General features: G+C 42.3%; 1 protein-coding gene and 1 long non-coding RNA gene across 6 annotated transcripts in view; one reads left to right on the forward strand and one right to left on the reverse strand.

The window, feature by feature from the left end:
• PAQR8 (progestin and adipoQ receptor family member 8) overlaps positions 1-22832 on the reverse strand; it is a 95842-nt gene that overhangs the window by 2573 nt on the left and 70437 nt on the right. For 3 of the 4 annotated variants that reach the window (XM_072832676.1, XM_072832675.1, XM_072832677.1), the window contains one exon: positions 1862-6356. The exons of the other annotated variant lie outside the window; for it this stretch is intronic. In XM_072832676.1, the coding sequence (XP_072688777.1) occupies positions 5204-6268 (1065 nt within the window). In that variant the 5' untranslated portion in view covers positions 6269-6356 and the 3' untranslated portion in view covers positions 1862-5203. Of the gene's footprint in view, positions 1-1861; positions 6357-22832 lie in introns of those variants that run through there. 4 annotated transcript variants of the gene reach the window in all.
• LOC140636878 (uncharacterized) overlaps positions 6320-22832 on the forward strand; it is a 28826-nt gene continuing 12313 nt past the window's right edge. The window contains exons 1-2 of one of the 2 annotated variants that reach the window (XR_012034106.1): positions 6320-6608; positions 9688-13709. This is a non-coding gene — a long non-coding RNA (uncharacterized lncRNA). Of the gene's footprint in view, positions 6609-9687; positions 13710-22832 lie in introns of those variants that run through there. The other variant, XR_012034107.1, reaches the window with a different exon arrangement.

Here is a 22832-nt window from a genome sequence, read left to right on the forward strand (position 1 = left end):
GTGCATTTGAGTTTAAACATTACAACTAATTATGTGACTTTGAACCAATCATTCCACTTTCTTAGTGTATTTCCTAGTTTAGTGGAGATCTTTTTGGCCTTACTTCACACAGTTATTTAGAAGCTTGAATGGATGTGGAAATGTTTTGGAAAGCATAATGCATGATAAGATCTGAGGTGTTACTCTATAGAGTTGATCAATGCCTTTTGGAGTCTAAAATATAGTGCATATCTCTTCCTATGAGATCATGTTAGGTAAGAAAACCCCTTACCTTAGATACACTCTCAAAGTTAATATTTAAATGAATTTTTTTTTATTGCAAAGCTTTTCCTTTCATATTATTATTTTTTTTTATGATAGTCACACACACACACACAGAGAGAGAGAGAGAGAGAGAGAGGCAGAGACACAGGCAGAGGGAGAAGCAGGCTCCATGCACTGGGAGCCCGACGTGGGATTCGATCCCGGTCTCCAGGATCGCGCCCTGGGCCAAAGGCAGGCGCCAAACCGCTGCGCCACCCGAGGATCCCCCTTTCATATTATTTTAATAAAAATTCCTTAAGGGATAAGATGTTTGTTTGTTTGTTTTGCTTTTGTTTTGTTTTGTTTTTTTAAAGGAGGCAGCCAGAGTGCAACATGCTGTTTCCAATACACTAAATCAGGAAGCTGTACTCAGGTTGGAACCCTACATGCCCTTCCCTGAAGGATGGGGCTTTAATTACCTGGGACTTTAATTACTGCCTGTGGAAATATAGGGCTCCTCTGTGTCCAGATGTGTCAAGATGTCTGAGACTGAATTAAACACTAGAGGACAGTGTAAAGGGCTAGAGAAGCAATGGAAGTAGAGTTGAAGTGACCATACGTGACAACCTTTTTAGTGGGAGAGATGTTTCTAGCCTCTAGGGGCCAAAGGGAGAGAGCTCAATCCCTTTGAAAATGTTCTGGCACAAAGCAAGTCCCAGCCTCCCCTGGGTTTGGCCGGCCATCTGGCCCATGGATTGTGACTAGGACCAAGATCTAGAGGGGGATCCTCTGATACTATACAACATGGGAAGATACTGGTTCTCATTTAGCATTGTGAAAACTCTCTGTGGAAGGGTCCCTGCTCCCCCCACCCTCACTGTAGTATCTCCAGAATCAACATGGGTACCTGCTACCAATAGGTGCTCATAAATACTTGATGAATAAGTAACTGAAGAGTGGTTAAACCATTAACAGTGACAACAGAAGCATTTGCAAACTGCCTATGGCCCCTGTTGATCATAAAAAGGGTTTGGGCAAGGGGTATATCCATAATTCTATCAGTGGCGCCTCAAGCCAGACAGCTGCTGTTTTCTTACTGCTATGATAGTATTATGGCCCAAAGCTGGAGCAGTTTGGAGAATGACTTTTTTTCACAGCTATGAAACCTAACAGGCTACAAAATCCTTTGGTTGATAGGTGCCACATTTCACAACACGTCCATTATAGTAGCTGTTATAGTATAATTATAATTCATAATTTTTGTATTTAAGAAATGCGACTCATAAATTCAAAATTTTGGAATCTTTAACACTATTTTCCAGGAAAGTAGAAGAATTTATTCAATTAGATGGAAATCCTCAGAAAAATCAACTCTACAGCTTTTGGAGGGGGGAGAGGGGGCGATGGCATTAATGATCTTTTCACAAGTGGGGATTTACGGCGCATGTGTATGTATTTGGGGGCCTGGGGTATGGAGATTTTTAAAGAGCTTGTACTTTTCTACTTCTAGGTGGATATAAAGTGTCCTGATCTCCTCCTGGCAATGTTTGTCTAAATAAAACCTTTCTATAAGGTAGGCCTTATCAAAGAAACAAGATAGCTGTTGACAGTACAACAATCCATATATACAAAATCTGTTTAATGGTCATTCATGTTAGTAGATTTATATAAACAGAAAACAGTTCCATTTTTTCTTTAAGAAGCAATCAAGCAAAACACTAGGACCAATACAATTAATAGCTCAAAGACTTGGATACAATGGCCACGCTGAGTAAGACATGAGCGCCATCTGGAGGATCCACTTGAAACTACAGTGCAGCATCTGAAGAACCTGTGAAGTATTAAGGTACCATTTGTGGATAGGAGTTAGGAATGAGCTACCTTTATGCCACAACCTGAACTCCTATTATTTCAAGCTTCCACGAGAGGACTGAGAATATTGTGACTGAGTGAAGTGCTTTTAGCAGAGATGGGAAATGAAATTTTAACATCTGAGGAGTACTGACGTTAGCTCATTAGTAAATATAAGTCAGAAGTAATAGGCAAGAGGGAAATTGGTAAATGAGTCCCAACCCGCTGTATCCTGATGCCCCATCTCCTTGCCCTGAGTAGGGCCTCATACAAATCCATCAGAATTTTTAATCACAAGATATAAATGACTCATAGTTTAGGTTTTCCAGAGGCATTTACATTTTAATATAGAGAGATAATGGGGAGAATCTCCAGATGTCACCTGTTGGGGAGGCTATGGTGGAGCAAAACAATCACCTCCTATAGCAAATACTTAATTCTTTTAAATAAACTAGGCCTGTTCCTTGCTGATACACTCATTTTAATGAAAATGTTCTAAAAGGGAACTTAATCACTCAAAAGTGTGAGGAGTTTAAAACATTTGCATTTTCTATGTTTATATATTTCTAACAAGACACTGATTATTCTATTTATTTGTCTGTTTGGTTTTTTTTTAAGATACTGGTATTTTAATGAGATACCTAGTCCCCAAAGCTGTCAAATAGCTCTGGTGAAAAACTTGATTTTTAAAAAACTTCCTATCACTTGAAGGACCAATACCTGTGTATATTAAAGTGATAATTTCATGGCAATATCTTAGAGCGTAGTCTATCTGAACTTGTCACAGACTGTTTAGAGTGTGTCAACTGGCCTTAGTCTGTCGACTGCATGTGAAGATCAATGTTGCTGTCCTATTTCCTATTTTCTAAAAAAATACCTGCATATGACCGGAAAATCTCTGTCCATCAGGACCATCACTATATTCAAGAGCCTGACTTACACCTTCCTCCCAACTTTTAGAAGAATAAGGCCTTTGAATCCATAAAAAGGAACATTTCAGACATTTTCTAGTCTTCATTTTAAAGTGACCCTCTTCTTGTGATGTGTTTGTACAACTCCAATTCCCTTGTTTAGTTCAACTGTCTTCAGTTTTGCCAACTTTATTTGTGATGAATTTGGCCTAGACACCAGAGGCTTATGTAAGTAAGACACCTGGGTAGCACAGAATTTCAGATATTTAAATATTAATAGGGAAATCCATCTAGGAAATCCACATAGCAGACAAGACATATACTTTCTTGATACGAAGATTATAGGAAAGCTTCAGTTGAGGTTGTATATTTTTTTAAATTTGTTTTGCCAAGATGCAGATCGATAGTATCTTTTCTTTCTTTTTTGTTGACAGTGTCTTTTGATAGATAAGTAATTTTGGTTTTCTGACATTTCTTTCACCCACTGGTTCAAATCAATGAATTCTTTTTTTTCTTATCCCAATAACCCAAAACTGAAAACTCCATATTTTATATATATATATATATATATATATATATATATAAAGGTGTTCATATGTTTCCATTTATAAGGCATAAAATCCACAAATCTCTGAGAAAGGAAGAAAACAAAGACCTGAAGATAACAAAATAACCTATTAATAGTTTCATCAAACTGGAGTGAAAACAAAGTACCTCCCTTTGTAGTAAAAGGGACCTTATACTGATAGGAAACAGCCTCTGAGAAGACTCCTATGGCTCCTCTGTCAACACACCCCCCTTCACTGGAATAATAAGTATATAAATCAGTCCTCAGAGAGGGCTATGTGACCAGAGCACATCAATCACTAGTACCACTTATCCCATAGAAGCTACGGGGCAACAGAAAATCCTAGCTACAGGGCACCTTGTTCACCATTCTTACCCAAAGGAGCCTTCAGGGACCAACCCATAGTGAGCACATATGCTCATCTGTCCTGGGGCTTGATTAAGGAGTTATCTCTAAGTTGAAGCATAACCTCCTGCCTGAGGACCCTGAACTAGGATAGTTACGTGGGTCCTTTACGTGGTAGCATCTAGTCAAGGGGTTGGACCCTGGGTTCCTCTTGAAATAATCAGATCCCTAGAAGGACCAGAACCAATTCACTCTATTAGGGTTTTGGGGTTTTTTTTTTTTTTTTTTTTGGTCTTTTAGAAACATACTGCATACTGGTTCAAATCTGGAGAAGATTGCCTAGTGCAAGCCCCAGATTTTCTGGCCTGCAAGGCAGCCCTAATAGATCTCAAGTACTGCAGTCCACAGGTATAATAAAACAGAAGGGTCTGGTGACACAAAACATTATCCATGGTTGTTGGCTGGGCATCCTGATGGCTCTTGGCACTGTACTTTCTAGTACCGTTTGGTATCATAGGAGAATAAGCTTCCTGAAAATGTCCACATGGATCCAAGCATTTCCTGGAAATAGGACTGCTTCATAGTCCTCTATATTACCATGCAAGGTACAGATGGGAGTGAGTGCACTGTAGAAAAAACAGCCAGGCAGAAGTCATCCTGAGAAAAGGGTCAGTGTCAGAGAGGGCGAGAGAGGAGGGACCAGAAATCAGACGAAGCGAATAATTCATTGTCTAAGGGTTTCACTGAATCATCTTGAAGATTCTGACTTCTCCACCCTGGACAATCTGAAAGCCAAATGAAATCAAGTTCTTGGGACAGCTTACTCAATCAATCACCAAAGACCAACATAGTACAGTGGCCATTCCAATTCGGTGTGGACCAGCCACGCACTTACTTTCCAGTCCAACTCTATCATCCCTTTAGCTCCAGGACTTGCCCCCCTGGAGGCCACAGTCAGAATTCCACTAAAATTTCAGGCAGAATGATCGTCCTTAATTCAGTGTCCCATGAATCCCAGCCCACGTCCCTTCCTTTCCTGTATCTTGTAAGGCTATGACACGGAAGGAAAAGTAATACTCCTTTTGTTAGCAACAACCGTTAACAACGAAGTTCTTGAATCCTTTGGCTTTCCAATGCCGCAGCACACCCTTGGAAATGTGTGTTAATTTAAAAGCGACTCGTAAAAACAAAAAGTCAACTCCTACTGCTGTACTGAGTTCCCCATCCCCCCCGCCCCTCCAGAATCTCCACAGGCTGCCTCCACGCCTCACCCCACCTGCCAGCCTCAGGAATCTTTCTTGGTCAGTCTGGCCTTGACTTTGTGTCTCAGGAGGGCCGCAGTGGCCGCGCTGCAGGCCGCCAAGAAGAAGAAAGACAGGCAGGCCATGTAGACAGACAGGGGGCTGTGGCGCTGCAGAAAGATCTCCTGCCGCCCCTGGTAGTCCAGGAGGATGGCCTCCAGCTGGGAGAGTGTACAGACAGACAGAAAGGCGTGGAAGATCTGATGCCCGTGGCCCACGATGTCACAGGAGCCCGGGAAGTACTTCTCGGGCACCGGGCAGGAAAAGAAGTAGGCGCTGACCAGGAAGAAGAGGATCTGGAGGGTGTGGTACCAGGCCGCCTGCTCTTGGCAGCCAGCCAGGTGGCACAGGGCCACGCGGTGCGCCACGGGGCTGATGTCCAGGACGAAGGCCAGCCCCGCCGGCACCACCTGACACAGCTTCCTCATGACCGGGTAAGGCCTGCGGTAGCGGTATTTGGCGTAGCAGCAGCCGGCGCAGGACAACCAGCCGCAGAAGGCGGCGGCCGGCAGGAAGAAGAGCCAGAAGAGCTCGTACCAGGCCTGGTCGGAGCTGTAGAAGAAGTGCGCCAGCGCGCTGCCGTACTGGTAGACGCTCACGCCCACGTAGTCCACGAAGTAGAAGGTGTAGTGCGACAGCTCCGACTTGGACTGCAGCAGGTGGGCCAGGAGGCTGCACGTGAGGTACGTGAGGGACGACAGGATGAAGAGCAGCAGCGGCAGCGAGCGCGTGGCGGCCCACGGCAGGGCCTCGGCCTCGGCGAAGGCCCAGAACCGCAGGAGCACGGCCAGGGCGGCCAGCAGGTGCGTCCACACGTTGACCACCTCATTGTGCTTCTGGAAGAGGCTGAAGAAGTAGTAGCGCCACTCGTGGCCCGTGGGGCGGTAGCCGGTGCGGATGTAGGGCTCCCGGAAGAGCTGCGGCACGTCGGTCTCGGGGACGGTGCAGGGCATCTTGGGAAGGCCGTCCTCCAGCAGCTTGGGCAGGCGGCGCAGCTGCTGCCCGCTCACCGACAGCGTGCTCAGGCGCTCCAAGATGGCGGTCGTCATGGCTGCGGGCGCGGGCGCGGGCGCGGGCGCGGCCGTGCGGAGGACGCGGAGGACGCGGAGGACGCGGAGCACGGGGCTGGGCGGCGACCTGCGGAGAACACAGGAGAATGGCACACCGGGCGCCTAGGCCGCGAGGGCAGCCCGGGAGCGCAGCTTCCCTGGGCCTCACGTTCGCGTCATCTGCACGCGGTGAGGGGGACCAAGAGCCCTTCCCACCCGACACGCGACACGCGACACGCGAAGGTTGCGGTTTCCTCTCTGGGGCCCACCGCAGCGTGAAGCGAAGTCCCATCTTGTAAGATGGCGCTGCTAGCCAGCCTGGTTTGCTCATAGCCACCGGGTAAGTGAGGGTGCCCTTAGAGGCCTCCAGCTTCCCTAGAGGTCATTAAGATGTAGTCATTAGGGACGCCTGGGAGGCTCAGCGGTTGAGGGGCTCAGGTCAGGATCCTGGGATCCTGGGATCCCGGGATCCAGTCCCGCGTCAGGTTCCCCACAGGGAGCCTGCTTCTCCCTCTGCCTGTGTCTCTGCCTCTCTCTGTGTGTGTCTCTCACGAATAAATAAATGGAATCTTAAAAAACAAAAAAAAAGTCATCAGCCAGGCCCTAATAGTGTAAGATATTATCTTGAAATATAAAAATTGTAAGTACCGATGGCCTACGTTTCTTGAGCACTTCATCTTAAAATATACACTAACTTCACCAGTGACTTGAAATTCTGAGATAAGCAGTACTAGCTTGAACTTCAAAGCAGTGACAGGCAAATGACCCGCGAATTTGGTTGGTAAAGACCAACACATATTCTGGGAAATACTTTTAACAGTTAAAATTAACACGTGGCCTAAATTTAATATAAAATCTAACTGTAAAGATTGGGGAAGGGAAGTACTTTTGTTTTCTTTTTAAATTATGCTCTGGAAAGTAAATAGTTTTGGATTTGTCTGTTCTGAGTACCTCAATCTGTATTCCGTGAATTTCAGACCTCAGAAATGCTTACCTTACACTTGGAATTTTTACATGACAGATGAGCCAGATGAGCATACCAATTATTTCAGGAAATATTTCATAAAATAGCTGCAAAATTTAATGTGATTTTTTAAGGGGGGTGGTAAAGAAATAGATTTTCAGCATATATACAGCTGCCTTCTGTACTTCATATTTCTCAGCCTCTTTTCCTCAGAGAAGTCCAAACCTGATTGATTCATCTAAATGGGCCCCTTGCTTCAGAGCCCTTCTGCTGGGAGAGAGACAGCAAGTGCTACTCAAGGCACCACTAATTTTAGTGAAGAAAATTTCATCTTTCTACTTACTCATATTTCTTATTATTGAAAAAGAAAAAAATATGTCTAAAATGTAAGACCTAAAAATCTATAACATGTCAAAAAAGTTCAGGGAGACCTGGAGTCCATCCTTGGTTTGGTGCCATTTCCTGCATAACCTTGGGCAAGTTCTAGAACTATCTAGGTTTCAATTTCTTTATCTGTAAAGTGGGAGTAATGATTCTGCATACTGTATGGGTGGTTATGATGGTTAAATGTGAGACTCTAAAATATAAAATGATTGTTAAGGATTATGGAGTCAGAAGGACAAAAAGAGGGAGAGTGGGAGAGAGAGAAAAAAAAAAAGAGAACCTGTCATCAGAAATACTTGAATTTATTTTAAAACAAAGAAAAAGCTAAGAGTGCTTCTGCTGGCAGCCAGCAGGGGGATCCAAGAGCCTGGTAGTTAAGTTGTAGATGGAGACCTCCAACTGACCTCTGTGGCTGTTGGTGACAGAGCATAGAAGGGGTCAGGGAGAGGGAAGGGAAGGTGGGAACAGGTGGAGTATGCTGGCCCCAGGATCAAGTGGATCCACTGCATGACTGTGCCTGGGACATGGGACAGTGTTTCAAGTTGTCCTGTGGCTACTGGCTGAGAAGTATGTGGCCTAGGGGAACTGGGTTCTCTTGGAGCTCCAGGGAATTAAAAGCTCTATTCTTTAGATACAGGCTTCGACCATCTTTTGTGAAGTAGAGGGCTAAATCAGATAGAAATATTGGTCTGATTTAGTCGTTGAGAGAAAGAGAGGTTGAGTTACTGGAGATAGGAGCTACAGAGAAGGAATCCCCAAAGATGCTCCTGGATAGGCCCCACCGTAGTATTGCTGTCTAAGATCAAGGGTGTTTCCATCATTTCTGGGTACCCAAACCAGCTGGAGACAATTCCATACTTAAGTTAAAGGACACATGATTGCACAACTTCTGCTCATTTTTGTCTCCTAATACAGGGTTTCTAGGACAATAGCAGGTTCTTATAAACTGACAACGCAAGTAAATTTCTAAAGACTGAAAACTTGGGTTTTGGTTGTCTGATGGTTGGAATAGAGCACAGTGCAGATGTGGGAATCCACTGGCATCTGTCTGTTCTGAGGGAAAAAGGACAGATGCTGCTGTTGCTTTACTGTCAGTTTCCAGAAAATCCCATCTGCCGAGCTCTGACCCCAGGGGTTCCTCCAGTCTTCATATCACCATCCTCACCTCATGGCTTTATGTTGACAAGTCCTTTTCAGAAAATTATTTCTACTTCTCTCTTACTTACGGAAAATAAACTAGAAGAGGTTTATAGAACTAAGAAGCAGAGAAGTACAAGATAGAAGAGTTTTAACCAGCTTCAAAGGAAAAGATGCACAGGAAAAAAAAAATTGGCAGAATCATCATTTCTCTTGCAAATGAAGCTTTCTTTTTCCAAGGATCTTTAAAATGCCATCATGCCAGTATCAGGGTCTCCTTAATAACTCCATCCTCCAGAGTCTGTAGCGCAACACCCACAGAGAGACCTGGTTGTTGCAGGGACACTACCACAATGGCCTCTGACTCAAGATACGATCTCTTTATCTCTGTCAGCGATGAGGGTGTTACAAAGATCTAGGTCATCTGTCTGTGGGTGAAAAGATCTAAATTCCTCTTTGGAAGTGCAGGGTCATGAAAAATTCTAAACTAATGGTCAGAAAGAGAGGGAATTATTTGTCCTCTGTTGAGCAACTGCTCCTTCCCCTGCTATAAAATTCTCCCTTCTTCTGAGAGCAGCCCCCACAGCAACAACAATGGTGATAAGGTGTAATTTTTTCTTATCATCAACTTCAGAAGCCCCTGTCCAGTGGAGTCCCCCATTGTCTGTCCCCGTGGACAGCACTTACTTTCACTGAGCCAGAGTGTTCTGTGTTTCCAGAAATAGGCTTCAAAGAGCCAGCTGTAAAGTTTGAGAGCCTGTCTGGGAGGAAACCACATATTGGTCTCATGACATTGGTGCAGGCGCACACCTCCAGCTTTCCTGGTGCTGGCTCTGAATAAGGGTCTTCCCCTCATTCCTGGCCTCTGTCCCCATGCACTCCTCCCTGAGCTGATGTGGTCACCAGCAACCTTAGAATAATCTCTTGTGCACAGGGTATGCTCCAGCTCCTCTGCTGAGACAGCTGAAATGTAATCTTCCTGAAGAATCCTTATGAACTGGCTAAGCTCAAGTCATATTTTGGTCAACCACAGAGCTCTTCTGGAGCAAAGATTGCCTGCTCAACAATACTTCAGACTACAAAGGCCATGAAGGAAGAATAAAAATAAGACCCCTTACCTCAAACAGCCTATAGATTCAAACTTCCTGAATCTGTAACCAATACCGCCAGACTGCATATAATTGGGTATTAAGTAGAGTGAAATATAAACAGGTCTCCAGAGCAGAGCACGCTCAGGGCACACTGGGGTTTAGATACGTGAAGGGGTAAGGAGCAGGGCATTCTGGGAAAGAGGGGACTATGAGCGAGGGAATGCAGTGGCTTCTTTGTGGGTCTATGAGCAAAGGGGCCGTGGGGGAGTAATAAGGCAGTGAGTGGGGTAGGTGCATTGGCAATAGGAAAAGGAGTTTAGATCTGAGGTTGCAAAAAGCTTTTAGCTTGTTCAATCATCTCACCTGGGCTGTGGGGATTCATGCTGCTGACCAATGCCCCCCTCTCTTGGCTTAAGTGACACTATCTTCTCTGGTCTGTTTTTTGTCCCACCACCTCTCTCAACTGTGGGGTTCCCAGCCGTCCACCATCTGCCCCCTTTTCCACATCCACAGTCTCTCTCACGTGGTTACTTCTCCCACACCTTTGGTTGTCTTCAGCTAGCACCTGTTATCAGACAATTTCCACACATACATCTGCAGCCAGATCTTTACTGAAATTTGGATTCAAATTCGTAATGGTTCTGGATTTCCAAGTAAATATCTCACGGGCACTTCAACATCTTCAAACTTTTTCAACCCAGAGTTGACCCTCCCCCTACATCTAATCAGTCATTTAGGCCTGCTGATTTTATCTCCACGTTTCTGGAATCCGTTCATTCTTTCTACTTCTACTGCTCTCCATTTGGGCCTTCAAAATGAACTTATGCAGAGGATGAAAACAGCAGTATCATAACTGATCTTTATTCCTCAAGTGATGGTTGCCCTGCTTCATGTCTCCCAGACCCTCTCTTCTCCAAACCACTTCAGGATGATAGTTTAAAAATGGAAATCTGACCACCACTCCCCTCCCCATATTCCCCAGTAGCTCACCATTGCTTATTTATAACACAGACTCCAGGCCCTTAACAGGCCTACTTCTGTTGAACTCCTTCCTCTCCTAGGCGAGGACCCACAGGCCCTGGCCACATTGATGGCCTGGATCATAACACTGGTTTTTCAAAAATGCCACACTCTTTTTATCTCCAGTGCATGCTTCTGCACATGATGACAACCATTCAGTCCAGCAATCCCCACTCATCAACATTCTGCCCAGGTACCAGCTCTGCCAGGAAGCCTTTCCTAACCCCCAGGCCAGGTTTAAGATTCTCCCCAGCAACCATCTACCCTAGCCTTGCCTCTCCCAGCACACTTCTGTCCTGGGGTTCTAATGGTTGTTTTACTCTGCTCACTCCCCCATTCATGGCTAGCTCCATTTGGGACAGGGACTGTGTAGTGTGCAAGTTCCCATGTCAAAAATGGCATGCAGCATATAAAGTAATTATACCCTAATCATTATTTACTGAATGAATAGTTCTTTAGGCCCAGACATATGGCACCAATTCCCTTCTGTTGAGCAAGGTTAAGGGAACAGAGAAATAATGGTTTGGGAGTCAGGGGGTCTGACTGTTCCGTATTTGCTGTCCTCAATTAGTTGTGTGGCCATGCGCAAGACATTAGACTACTCACTGTGGGATGCCTGGGTGGCTCAGTGGTTGAGTATCTGCCTTTGGCTCAGGGGGTGATCCCAGTCCCGGGATCGAGTCCCACATGGGGCTCCCTGCAAGGAGCTTGCTTCTCCCCCTGTCTGTGTCTCTGCCTCTCTCTGTGTCTCTCATGAATAAATAAATAAAATCTTAAAAAATAAAGTACTCATTGTAATTTTCTTCATTAAAAAAAGGTGGGAGGTGATTTCTTGTCTTTCCATCTCTCAGAAAAATAAGAGGATAATGATTAAAATGGGCTGTAGTTGGATAGTGCTTTGAAGAGACAAAACATGCACATTAAAGTACTAGTAATAAAGAACTCACAAAAGGATTATAATTTAGCAATATATCATTTTTCTGCCTTATATTTTATTTAATTCAGTCTTTAAAAACTGAAAAGGAACTTAAAATTTTTGGTTCCTTTCTAGAGAGCCTCATAAAACCTTCCCCAGCTGCTTTCATAGAGTTTGAATTAGACTCAGATTATAATGTCATGGGAATTTGAAGTTCTATCTTAATATGAGCTATTATTTAACTCTATTTTAATAATAGAAGTATGATATCTGTACCATGAATTCAGGTAGTATTTGTACAAGAAAGTGTTTAAAAATGTTACATCATGTTTTGGATTATTTAGGAGTCCAATCTTAAAGTTTTATTTCAGATGCTCTTTTAAAATTATTTAGAAAAATTAAAGATAATTAATGTTAGACAAATTAGAAAGAGAAGAACAGGTAAAGCCTGTTTAGGTTTGTGGCAGCACTGTATCCAGCAAGTCTGTCAGCACTATTCTTTCCAACAGCATTTGCTCACTTGCTCACTTTGTGTATGTGTCAAATTGTGGTAATTCTTGTAATATTTCCAACTTTTTCATTATTATCATATTTGTTAAAATGATCTTTGATCAGTGATCTTTGCTGTTACTATGGTATTTGTTTTGGGGTGCCATGTATGGTCCCCATATAAGACTGCAAACTTAATCAATACAGGTGTATATCGATTGCTCCATGGGCTGGCCAGTCCCTAGTCTCTCTTCCCCTCCTTGGGCTTGCCTCTCCTCTGAGACATGACATATTGAAATTAGGCCAATTAATAAATCTACAGTGGCCTCTAAGTATTCAGGTGAAAGGAGGAGTCACACATCTCTCACTTTAAATCAAAAGCTAGAAAAGATTAAGCTTGTGCAGAAGTTGAAAGCCAAGATGGGCCCAGAGCTGGGCCTCCTGCACCAAACAGTTAGTCAAGTCGTAAACGCAAAGGAGAAGTTCTTGAAGGAAATCAGAAGTGCTACTCCAGTGAACACCCAAATGAAAAGAAAGTGAAACTGCCTTATTGCTGATGTCGAGAAAGTTTGAGCAGTCTAGGTAGAAGATCAAACCAGCCACAACATTCCTTTAAGCCTAAACCTAAACCAGAGCAAGGCCTTAACTCTCTTCAATTCTATGAAGGCTGAGAGAGGTGAGGAAGCTTCAGAAGAAGAAAAAAAGTTTGGAGCTAGCAGAGGTTGGTTTTGAAGTTTAAGGAAAGAAGCCATCTCCATAACATAAAAGCGCTAGGCGAAGCAGCAAGTGCTGATGTAGAAGTTGCAGTAAGTTACCCAGAAAGTCTAGCTAAGATAAAGAAGGTGGCTGCACTAAATAACACATTTTCAGTGTAGATGAAACAGCCTTCTATTGGAAATTCCATTTAGGATTTTCGTAGCTACAGAGAAGTTAGTACCTGGCTTCAAAGCTGCACAGGACAGTCTGACCCTCTTGTTAGGGGCTAATGCAGCTGGTGATTTTAGATTGAAACCAGTGTTCACTGACCACTCCAAAAATCCTAGAGCTCTTATGAATTATACACAGTCTACTTTCCCTGTGCTCTATAAATGGAATAACAAAGCCTGGATCATAGCACATCTATTTATAATATGGCTTATTGAATATTTTTTTTAAGATTTTATATTTATTTATTCATGAGAGACAGAGAGAGAGAGAGAAGCAGAGACACAGGCAGAGGGAGAAGCAGGCTCCAGGCAGGGAGCCCGACGCGGGACTCGATTCCAGACTCTGGGATCATGCCCTGGGCTGAAGGCAGGTGCCAAACCGCTGAGCCACCCAGGGATCCCGGCTTATTGAATATTTTAAGCCCACTACTGAGATCTGCTACTCAAAAAAAAAAAAAAAATTCCTTTCAAAATATTACTGCTCATTGACAATGATCACCCAAGAGCTCTGACAGAGATGAGATGAACAGCAAGGTTAATGTTCTCATGCCTGCTAACACAAGATCCATTCTGCAGCCCATGGATCAAGGAGTAAATTTAATTCTCAAGTCTTATTATTTAATTCATAATTAAATTCTCTAGTTTGTAAATAAAGTTATGAAATTGATAATATAAATTAAATTATATATTATTTAATTCACATTTCATAAGGCTATAGCTGCCATAGATACAAATTCCTCTGATGGTTCTGGGCAAAGTAAACTGAAAACCTCCTGGAAAGGATTCATGATTCTAGATGTCATTAAGAACATTCATGGAAAGAGGTCAAAATAACACTATTAAACAGAATCATATGCTATAGAGAAATCGTTCATGAAAGGAAGAGTCCATTGATGAGGCAAACTTCATTGTTATCTTATTTTAGGAAATTGCCACAGCCACCCCAGCCTTCAGCAGCCACCACCCTAATCAGTCAGCAGCCACTGAGCAAGACCTCTACCATCAAAAAAGATTACAACTCACTGAAAGCTCAGATGATGATTAGCAGTTTTTAGCAATAAAATTTTTTTAAATAAAAGTATGTACTTTAAAAAAAAGACAATGCTATTATATACTTAATAGACAATAGTATAAATGTAACTTTTGTATGTGCTAGGAAACCACAGAAATCATCTGACTGACCTTATTGCAGTACTCACTTTACTTTGGTTGTGTGGAGCCAAATCTGCAATATCTTTGAGGTGTGCTTGTATAATCTCTGTCCAATAAACTGTAAGACCCTTTGAGGGCTTGAGAATCTTTTATCACCTACCACTATGCCTAGCACATAGATGTGCCAACAAATTGTTGTTGAATATATGACTGAATGGAATGAAAATGTCAGAATAATAACAAACACTTGTGTGTTTATCACATGCCCAACAGTATTCTGGGTATACTGCAAATATTAGCTCATTTAAACTTCCTAACAACTGGGAAGCCTGGGTTTCTCAGTGGTTGAGTATCTGCCTTTGGCTCAGGGCATGATCCTGGAGTCCCAGGATCCAGTCCTGCATTGGGCTACCCTCAGGGAGTCTGCTTCTCACTCTGCCTGTGTCTCTACCTCCCTCTCTATCTCTTTCATGAATAAATAAATAAAATCTTTTTATATAAAAAAAATAAGCTTCCTAACAACTATCTGGCATTAGTACTATTGTCATCATTCCCATTTTACAGTTGAGGAAATAGAAGCACAGAAAGATTAAGCAATTTGCCTAAGGCTATACCATAAGTCCCAGAGCCAGCAGGTAACCGAAAGCAGTTGTCCCTAGAGTCTGAGCCCTTAACCATTATGCTCTCAAAAACTGCACTCTAAATCCAGATTATGATATGAAACTTCAGATATGCTGCTGTAAAACTGCTCTGCTCCATTAACAAAGATAATTTGTAGTTGGCCTTACAAAAGCAATCAGTATCACAAAACTCATTGCATTGCCACTGAGTCTATTTGTAAATCAGATTCTAAGAGAAGAAAATGTAACTTCCATAAAATCTAATTGAAATCCATTGGACAATCCAGGTAGGTCTGTAACCCAGATAAAAGTGGTCATAAGCCCAGTGGGCCTCTTTCATCTTATGTCTGGCTTTGCAGAACTGGTGTGGTGAGACATTCAAATCATAATGACCATAAACTAAGGTCATTTATCAAACTGTTGGAGGAAAGCACACAGATATTGAGAATAGTCACTGAATTCTGTTCTATCTGTAGCATGTTAATCTAAAAAGTCTTTCCTTGATTAACAAAGTAGAGGATTAAATGAAAAGCTCTATACTTGGCAAACAGACATAGTACTGATGATATGGTATCTGGAGGCTAAATAGAAGTGCTTCAAAGCAATGGTGTTCCCTAGTCTATTACCTACTTTAATGGAAACCAAGCTTGGAATAGCTGATTCCCTAGAAAAGCACCAGATGAGAATGTAGAAATCCCAATTTCTAGGGGTGCCTGGGTAGCTGAGTTGGTTAAGCTTCTGACTCTTGATTTCTGCTCAGGTCATGATCTCAGGGTTGTGTGACTGATCCCCAGCATGAGCTCTCCACTTAAGTGTGGAGTCTCTTGAGATTCTCTCTCTCCCTCCCACTCTACCTCTCTCCCTACTTATGTGTGTGCTTTCTCTCATGTATGAATGAATGAATGAATGAGTGAATGAATGAAATTCCAACTTCTAGTTCCAGCTCTACCCCTAACTATGGGACTTTAGACAAATCACACAACCTCTCTATACTTGGTGTCCTTGTCCATAAAAATGGGGTTAATCTCTACAAGCTGTAGAATTCTGCAATTCATCTAGGCTATGTTTTGCTTTGTATGGGAGATCAAACAGTGTGCTGAAATCACCAACAAACAAATCCTATGACATCACCTCATGTCACTGTGGGGCGGGGGGGCTCCCACAGATGGCAGGAAGGTGGCCTGCTGGTTGCTGGACAGAGAACAAAAGAGTGGCAATTTCCATCAAAGAGCAGAAGAAATGCTTCCAGAATCCACAGAAGCCCAGCGTCACACATCAATGCATAACTATAAAGGGTTGAGGAAGAAACAACAGCCAAAACTCCAATTTAGGGTCCATTTGTAAGGACTAGAACTTTGCTTTGAACAGCCTTTGGCCTAACAGACACAGACATGAAGTTGCAAACAGCCTCAAACACCTCCAGGATTTCCAGGCATCCGTCAAGTGAGAGGCTGCTGGCCCCACATTGATCTATGTAGTCACATCTGCCATGTAGCTTATCAGTGTTTATAAAGTCATTTTAAAGAGTGGCACTAGCAGCAGAATCTTGTTATTAGCAGAGATAATTTTGACATGAATTCAGATTCACAAACAGTCAATGCATATTCTCTCCATATTTAAAAAAACCTAACAATCATAAATAACATCTCAATATCTAACAATAAGAGATCTGACTTCATAAATTCTGATAAATCTATACAATAGAATACTATACACCTATTAAAATAATTATGCAAATATTTAACATTTATTGTTCTAGAAAGATTCATGTGAAATATGAATGTTTTCCCTTGTTTTTTCCCTGTAGTCTCCCCTGCACTTAGAACAGGGACTGACTAGCACACAGTAGGTACTCAACAGAGATTTGCTGAATAAATAGAATGAATGAAGGACATTGTTACAAGGGAGAAGAAAATAAAAAGAATATGTCCCCTTTTTGTAAACATATACATGTAGCACAGAATAGGCATGCAACTGCAAATAATCAAAACATTAATACAGACATTGTTAAGTGGTAGGATTATGGGGAATTTTACTTCTCTTCTAGGGTAGATACTATCACTAGAGTATTTTATTTTTAAGATTTATTTTTGAGAGAGTGCACACATGGATGTATGAGTGGGGAGGGGGAAGGGAAGTGAGAAATCCTCAAACAGACTCCGCAATGAGTGTGGAGCCCCACATAGGGGCTCAATGCCAGACCCTGAGATCATGACCCTGAAATGAAGAATCAGAAGCAACCGACTGAGCCACTCAGGCGCCCCTCGTTACAGTACTTTTTAGCAATGAACATTTACTATTTTTGTAATTGGAAAAATGGTTAATGCTATTCTACACATAGGAATATTTGACATAAGTATGTAAACTTGGTAAGACATGATTAATTAGTACAATACATCTTAAGACACTCTCCCTTCCCCCTCCCCCCCAAAACACCCCAGTATTACAGAGAAATATACACTTATTTGCAGTATTCTGTGGATTTTGAGCTCTAGTACTAGTTAGCATTCCATACAAATAAAATTATTATTAGAAGCAACCTATCTATACTTGCCATAATGTAAGATAATGGTTGTATGGGATTTGAAGGGGGAAAATATGTAACATCTACTGTTAAGGAGGCAATCATGTTCTCTTAGATTGGGAAAGGTTGCAATATTGTCTAACGACTTTATCATAGCACACAAACCCAAATGGCTTTAATATGTCAATCCCTGACCACATGGGAACCTGGCATGGCTGAACCCTGCCTGTAAAAAAAGGAGGTGCTCCTGAGTGCCACAGATAAGCCAGAAACATGTGTCACCTTCTGGGATCAGTGACCTTTCCACCTCTGAATCTCTTCTTCTGTGGATCCCCATAATATTGATAGGAGAAAGAAAAGACAACATTCATTTGCTGCTGTGCTCTGGGGAAGATGAGCAGACTGTATTTCCTCCTAGTTTTTCTTTCCAGCTGAAACCCTCTGGCTAGGATTCCTGCATTTTCTTTATTGTTACTTCCTATACTTCCCAAATCTCAGGTCATCTTCTCACTTGAACAGGTACTGTTTTCACAATGCATCATTACAGACACAGAACACCCCTTTCATAGTCAATAAATAGTATCTGTGTTTAATTCTAGTGAGAGGATTTGAGGGGAGCTGGGAACAGTTTATTTATTTATTTTTATTTTTTTATTTTTTATTTTTTAATTTTTTATTTATTTATGATAGAGAGAGAGAGAGGCAGAGACACAGGCAGAGGGAGAAGCAGGCTCCATGCACCGGGAGCCCGACGTGGGATTCGATCCTGAGTCTCCAGGATCGCGCCCTGGGCCAAAGGCAGGCGCCAAACCGCTGCGCCACCCAGGGATCCCTGGGAACAGTTTAGAACACATCAAACAGTCCAAAGTCAATCAACAGGTTAGCTGGGTGTGATGCTCGCTTTTCTTCAGAGACTTCTTGTTTGGGTAGAGGTAAGCTCTGCTGTCTGAAATGCCTGTTAATTAATGCCTAGGGACAGGAGTCCCCCCAGACTTTCTGTTAAGAGTGTAACTACAGGCTTTGTTAGGTATGGTCTGGCACAGTAACGCAGCCTCTCAGCTTGGTCCAGCCTCTCGCCTGCAGGAAGCTTCATCACCCACCCGCAGTTCTGCTGGGACTGGGGCCAACCCAGGTGAACCCTGAAGAGAGCTGCAGATTCCACTGGCAGGAGATAAATCTGGGAAATGTACTTTCCATAGCAGAAGAATCTGATAACAAATTAAGCCCAGGCTGGAGCACAATATAAGGAATGCAGTTTCCCTAGCAATGAAACATTAACCCTTTTGCAGCTAACGCAGTCCACTCTCTTGGTAGTCCCAAGACCCAGACTTTTTATTTGCTCCCAAGCAAGTCACTTTTTTTTTTTTTTTTTTTAAGGCAAGTCTCTTCATTCTCAGTTTCTCTTTAGATATTCTCAAGGCCTTAATTCAATTCTACATTGACTATGAAGGTCAACCTCCAGGCCACCTTGATTTCTCCCTGAACACTTATCTATCTATTCCACACATTTGGTAAGCAGAATATCCAGACCCAAGCACTATTTCACTGCTGTGTGTATAGAAAGCCTTGTCTCTCCTATGTATTCAGTTGCAAGCTCCTTGAGACAGGAACACTGACTTACTCATCCTTTCTCCTATCAGCAACTATCACAGTAAAGGTGCCCCAGAATGTGTCAATAGATCATTGTTTAAGACAAAGGGAAATAAGATTCTCCTTTGGCCCTCTTTGCTTCTAAGAGTAAAACCAGTGAGATCTTTGATAACGGAAATGTGAGGTATTTTTCAAAAGGAAACAACATTTGAATTGGATGTTGTATATCTCTGTGTGGTTCATCTACGTGGTAGGTATCCATAGCAGTGTTTAAACTATTAACTGATTTCTAGTCACCACGTCACTCTTGGTCTATCTCCTCTTACCATTGGTACTTTTGTGCCCAAGAATACCTAAGCAAAGATGCCGGAAATAGAGAGCCCACGCAGAAAAAAAGATAAAGTAAAATAACATTGGAGCAAGAGTTAGCAGATTAGGAAACCTACTTTTTTATCCTTGTTGCATACAAGAAGCCAGAACAGACTGTCCTGGTTCCCTGAACAAGCACACACTTTGCCAGTGTTAGCTGTACCCCTCTATGCCTGGCAAAGCCTCATTTCATTTCTACCTTGGCCAGCACTCTTCACCCTCTAGCCTTTCGCTGGGTCAGCCCCACCATGATTATACCATATTTCTCTCTTTCCTCACCGGCTACTATGTACCGCTAGAGACAGTCATGAAATATTATGAGACCATTATGAATCCATGCCTTTTAACCTCCACCAAGACTCCACATTATACATTTGGATGTCCCACATTAAGCATTGTGTGTTTAAAACCAAACAACTGATGTACCTAGTTTTGTGACTGGTATGACCAGTCTCCCAGTCACCTAGCCTTGAAATCAAACTGGAATATTTCCTTTTCCTCCTCCTTCCTTCAAATCTGTCATTAACCCTCTACCCTCCCCACCTTTTTTTAAGTTGCTGCATATCCAAAACCTATTCCTTCTTTTCATTCCCCTGGAAGCTCATATACTGTCCCCAAAATATTATGGTGATAAGTTCCCAACTGAGCTTGCATCCTCCAGTCTCTGGCCCCCGTTCCATATTATTTGACTTGACTAAAGTTTGGTTCTGATGATGATATGCCCCAAAGCCACTGGGAGTCTTCTCCTCTCTGCCAATGAGAGCTCAAATTCCCCAGGCTGGCAGTCAAAGCTTTCTGTGCCCTGATTATAATCTACATCTTCAAACATCATTCACTGCTTCAATTCATGCAGAACATAACAGAGTAAATAGAATAGAACATGTCAGAGTGCACTTCACATTAAGGATAAGTACCGTCATGCAACTCCTGGTTCCTAAAATAAAGCATATTTGTTACCAAGGGTGATGTTGAAGTTTGAAAACCACTGATCTATGCCATTTGCTATTCCTAAGCATGCCTTGTGACTTTCTTTCATTTTGAAATTATGAAATATTTAAAGTATACAGACTAATTTGGAGGATAATACAACAAACAATTGTCAATTCTTAACATGTCACATATACTTCAGATTTTAAAATGTATATGTGTATTTATGTGTATGGGTGTATACATGAGTGTGTTTATGTGGAAGTGTCTATATATATAGACATATATATATGCATATATATATGCATATAGAGCAGGTATATATATATATATATGTATATATATATATATACACACACACACACACACACACACATATAGAACAGGTAAAACTGAGACTTGGCCTGAGTCTACCCACTCCATCCTCCTCTCCCACCAGCAGTCTCTATACACTAAATTTGGTGCAGATATTTGCCCAGAGCAGATCCCAGGGAATGCTGATTGAAGATGCCACTGAGCTTCCCTTCTTTTGGTACCAAGCACTGCTATCACCATCTAATGACATATAGATCTCATAACAACAGTATACACCTAGTGGCTGCTGCATTCCTGTGCATTATCATTTCACCATGAGGGTAAAGAGAAACCCATCACTACCATCAACACTGTATGTTGGGAGAAAATGGAGGTACAATTTACAGACTTAGACACAGGAGGCTAAGTCTCACTTTTATGTGATATATATATATATATATCCTTGAGCTTGATAACTTCTTGGGGCTAAATGACCACAGGCAGCATCTGTGTATAAAGATCAAGGCAAATACATTCAGATGTAAAAGAAATCAAACATTGAGCAGATAACTATGTTACAAACCGGTCAACCAAGGCTTACTGCCATCAGTGTTGGCAGGACTTGGGAAGGAATCCATTTCTCCTCTTTCTATCTAGTCCCCAATAGTCCCTAGACCTCAGCAATCACTGCACAACTCTAGCTTGGGGAGAGAGGCAAAGACAGCATATGTGTTTCCAATGGCTGCCAGTATAGCTCTAGAATCCTTGGCCAGGGACAGGATTGTGGTGAGACAAGGTGCCTGTCCACCCATAGATCCAAGTTCAGTGGTGTGGAGATGAGGGCATTGTGAAGGACTCTTCCTGATTTCAGAGCAGAGATACATCCTGATTATACTTCTTTTGTTTTTACTAGCCATGGAAAAGATTAACTGGTGAGATGTGGGAAAATCAATTCAAGAACCCAATGCTGTAAACCTCTTTGCATTTTACTCATGAGTACAAAGTATTGGTTTAAATGATAGCAAGTTGATACCTATTTATAACAGCCTCATAAATTAGTAATAAAACATGTCCAGGTCACAGGATTTTTATAAGCAGCTCACCATTCCAGGCCATATGACCTACCAGAGAGACAGTAACTAAAATAAGTACTCTTGAGCTACTCCCCCCCGCACCCACCCCAGTTATGGGTTGACAGAAAGGTCAGCTGAAGCCCTGAAAATCCTAGTCCTATGAAGGACTTAAAACTCATATTGGAAATGGGCTAAACAACACGCAAACTTAGGAGACACTAAAAACTCAAACTCCTGATTGTTGTTTCTATGTTATGGAGTTTGATTTTAGAAAGGACCAAGCATGAGAACAACCATTTCTCTTTACTGTAACATGACCTCGAGTCTCAGATGACATCTGATTATAATCTGTGCAAGTGCCACCTGAGTGCCTGGATTGTTTTTCCAATTGAGTTGAAATGCCCACGGCCATGGTTTCTGTGTCAGCTGCCCGCCACCATAAACTGTACAGCTATGTACCACTTGGTCACTGCGTTGGCATAGCCACATACCACCTGTGGGCCCTGGAAGACATAGACTCTAACAGCACCAAGAGAGAATTTCTCCAGTCCTTGCTCAAATTGCTCCTTCTCAAAGAGGCATCCCCACCACACTACTGATTTAATATCATTTGCATTCTCCCCAGCCCTCTAGAACCCCTTACTCTGCTTTACTTTTTGTTTTCTGTAGTACTTTTCACTTCATACATTACTTTCTTTCTCATAGATTTTTAATTGTGGCAAAATATACCTAATGAAAATTTCCAGCTTAACCCTTTCTAAGTGTATAGTACAGTAGGTTAAGCACATTCACATTGTTGTATACCCAATATCCAGAACTATTTTCATCTTGCAAAACTGAAACTCTATAGCCATTAAATAGCAACTCCCCATTCCTCCTTCCTCCAGCCCCTGGAAAACACCCTTCTACTTTCTGTCTCTATGAATTTGCTACTCCAGATACTTCATATACATGGAGGCATGCAGCATTTGTCTTTTTGTGACTGGCTTATTTCACTTAGCATCATGTCCTCTGGATTCATCCATGTTGTAGTGTTTGTCAGAATTTCCTTCCTTTTAAAAACTGAATAATATTTCATTGTATGTATA

Source organism: Canis lupus, chromosome 7 (assembly GCF_048164855.1).
Source record: "Canis lupus baileyi chromosome 7, mCanLup2.hap1, whole genome shotgun sequence".
In the NCBI taxonomy this organism is placed as follows: Eukaryota; Metazoa; Chordata; class Mammalia; order Carnivora; family Canidae; genus Canis; species Canis lupus.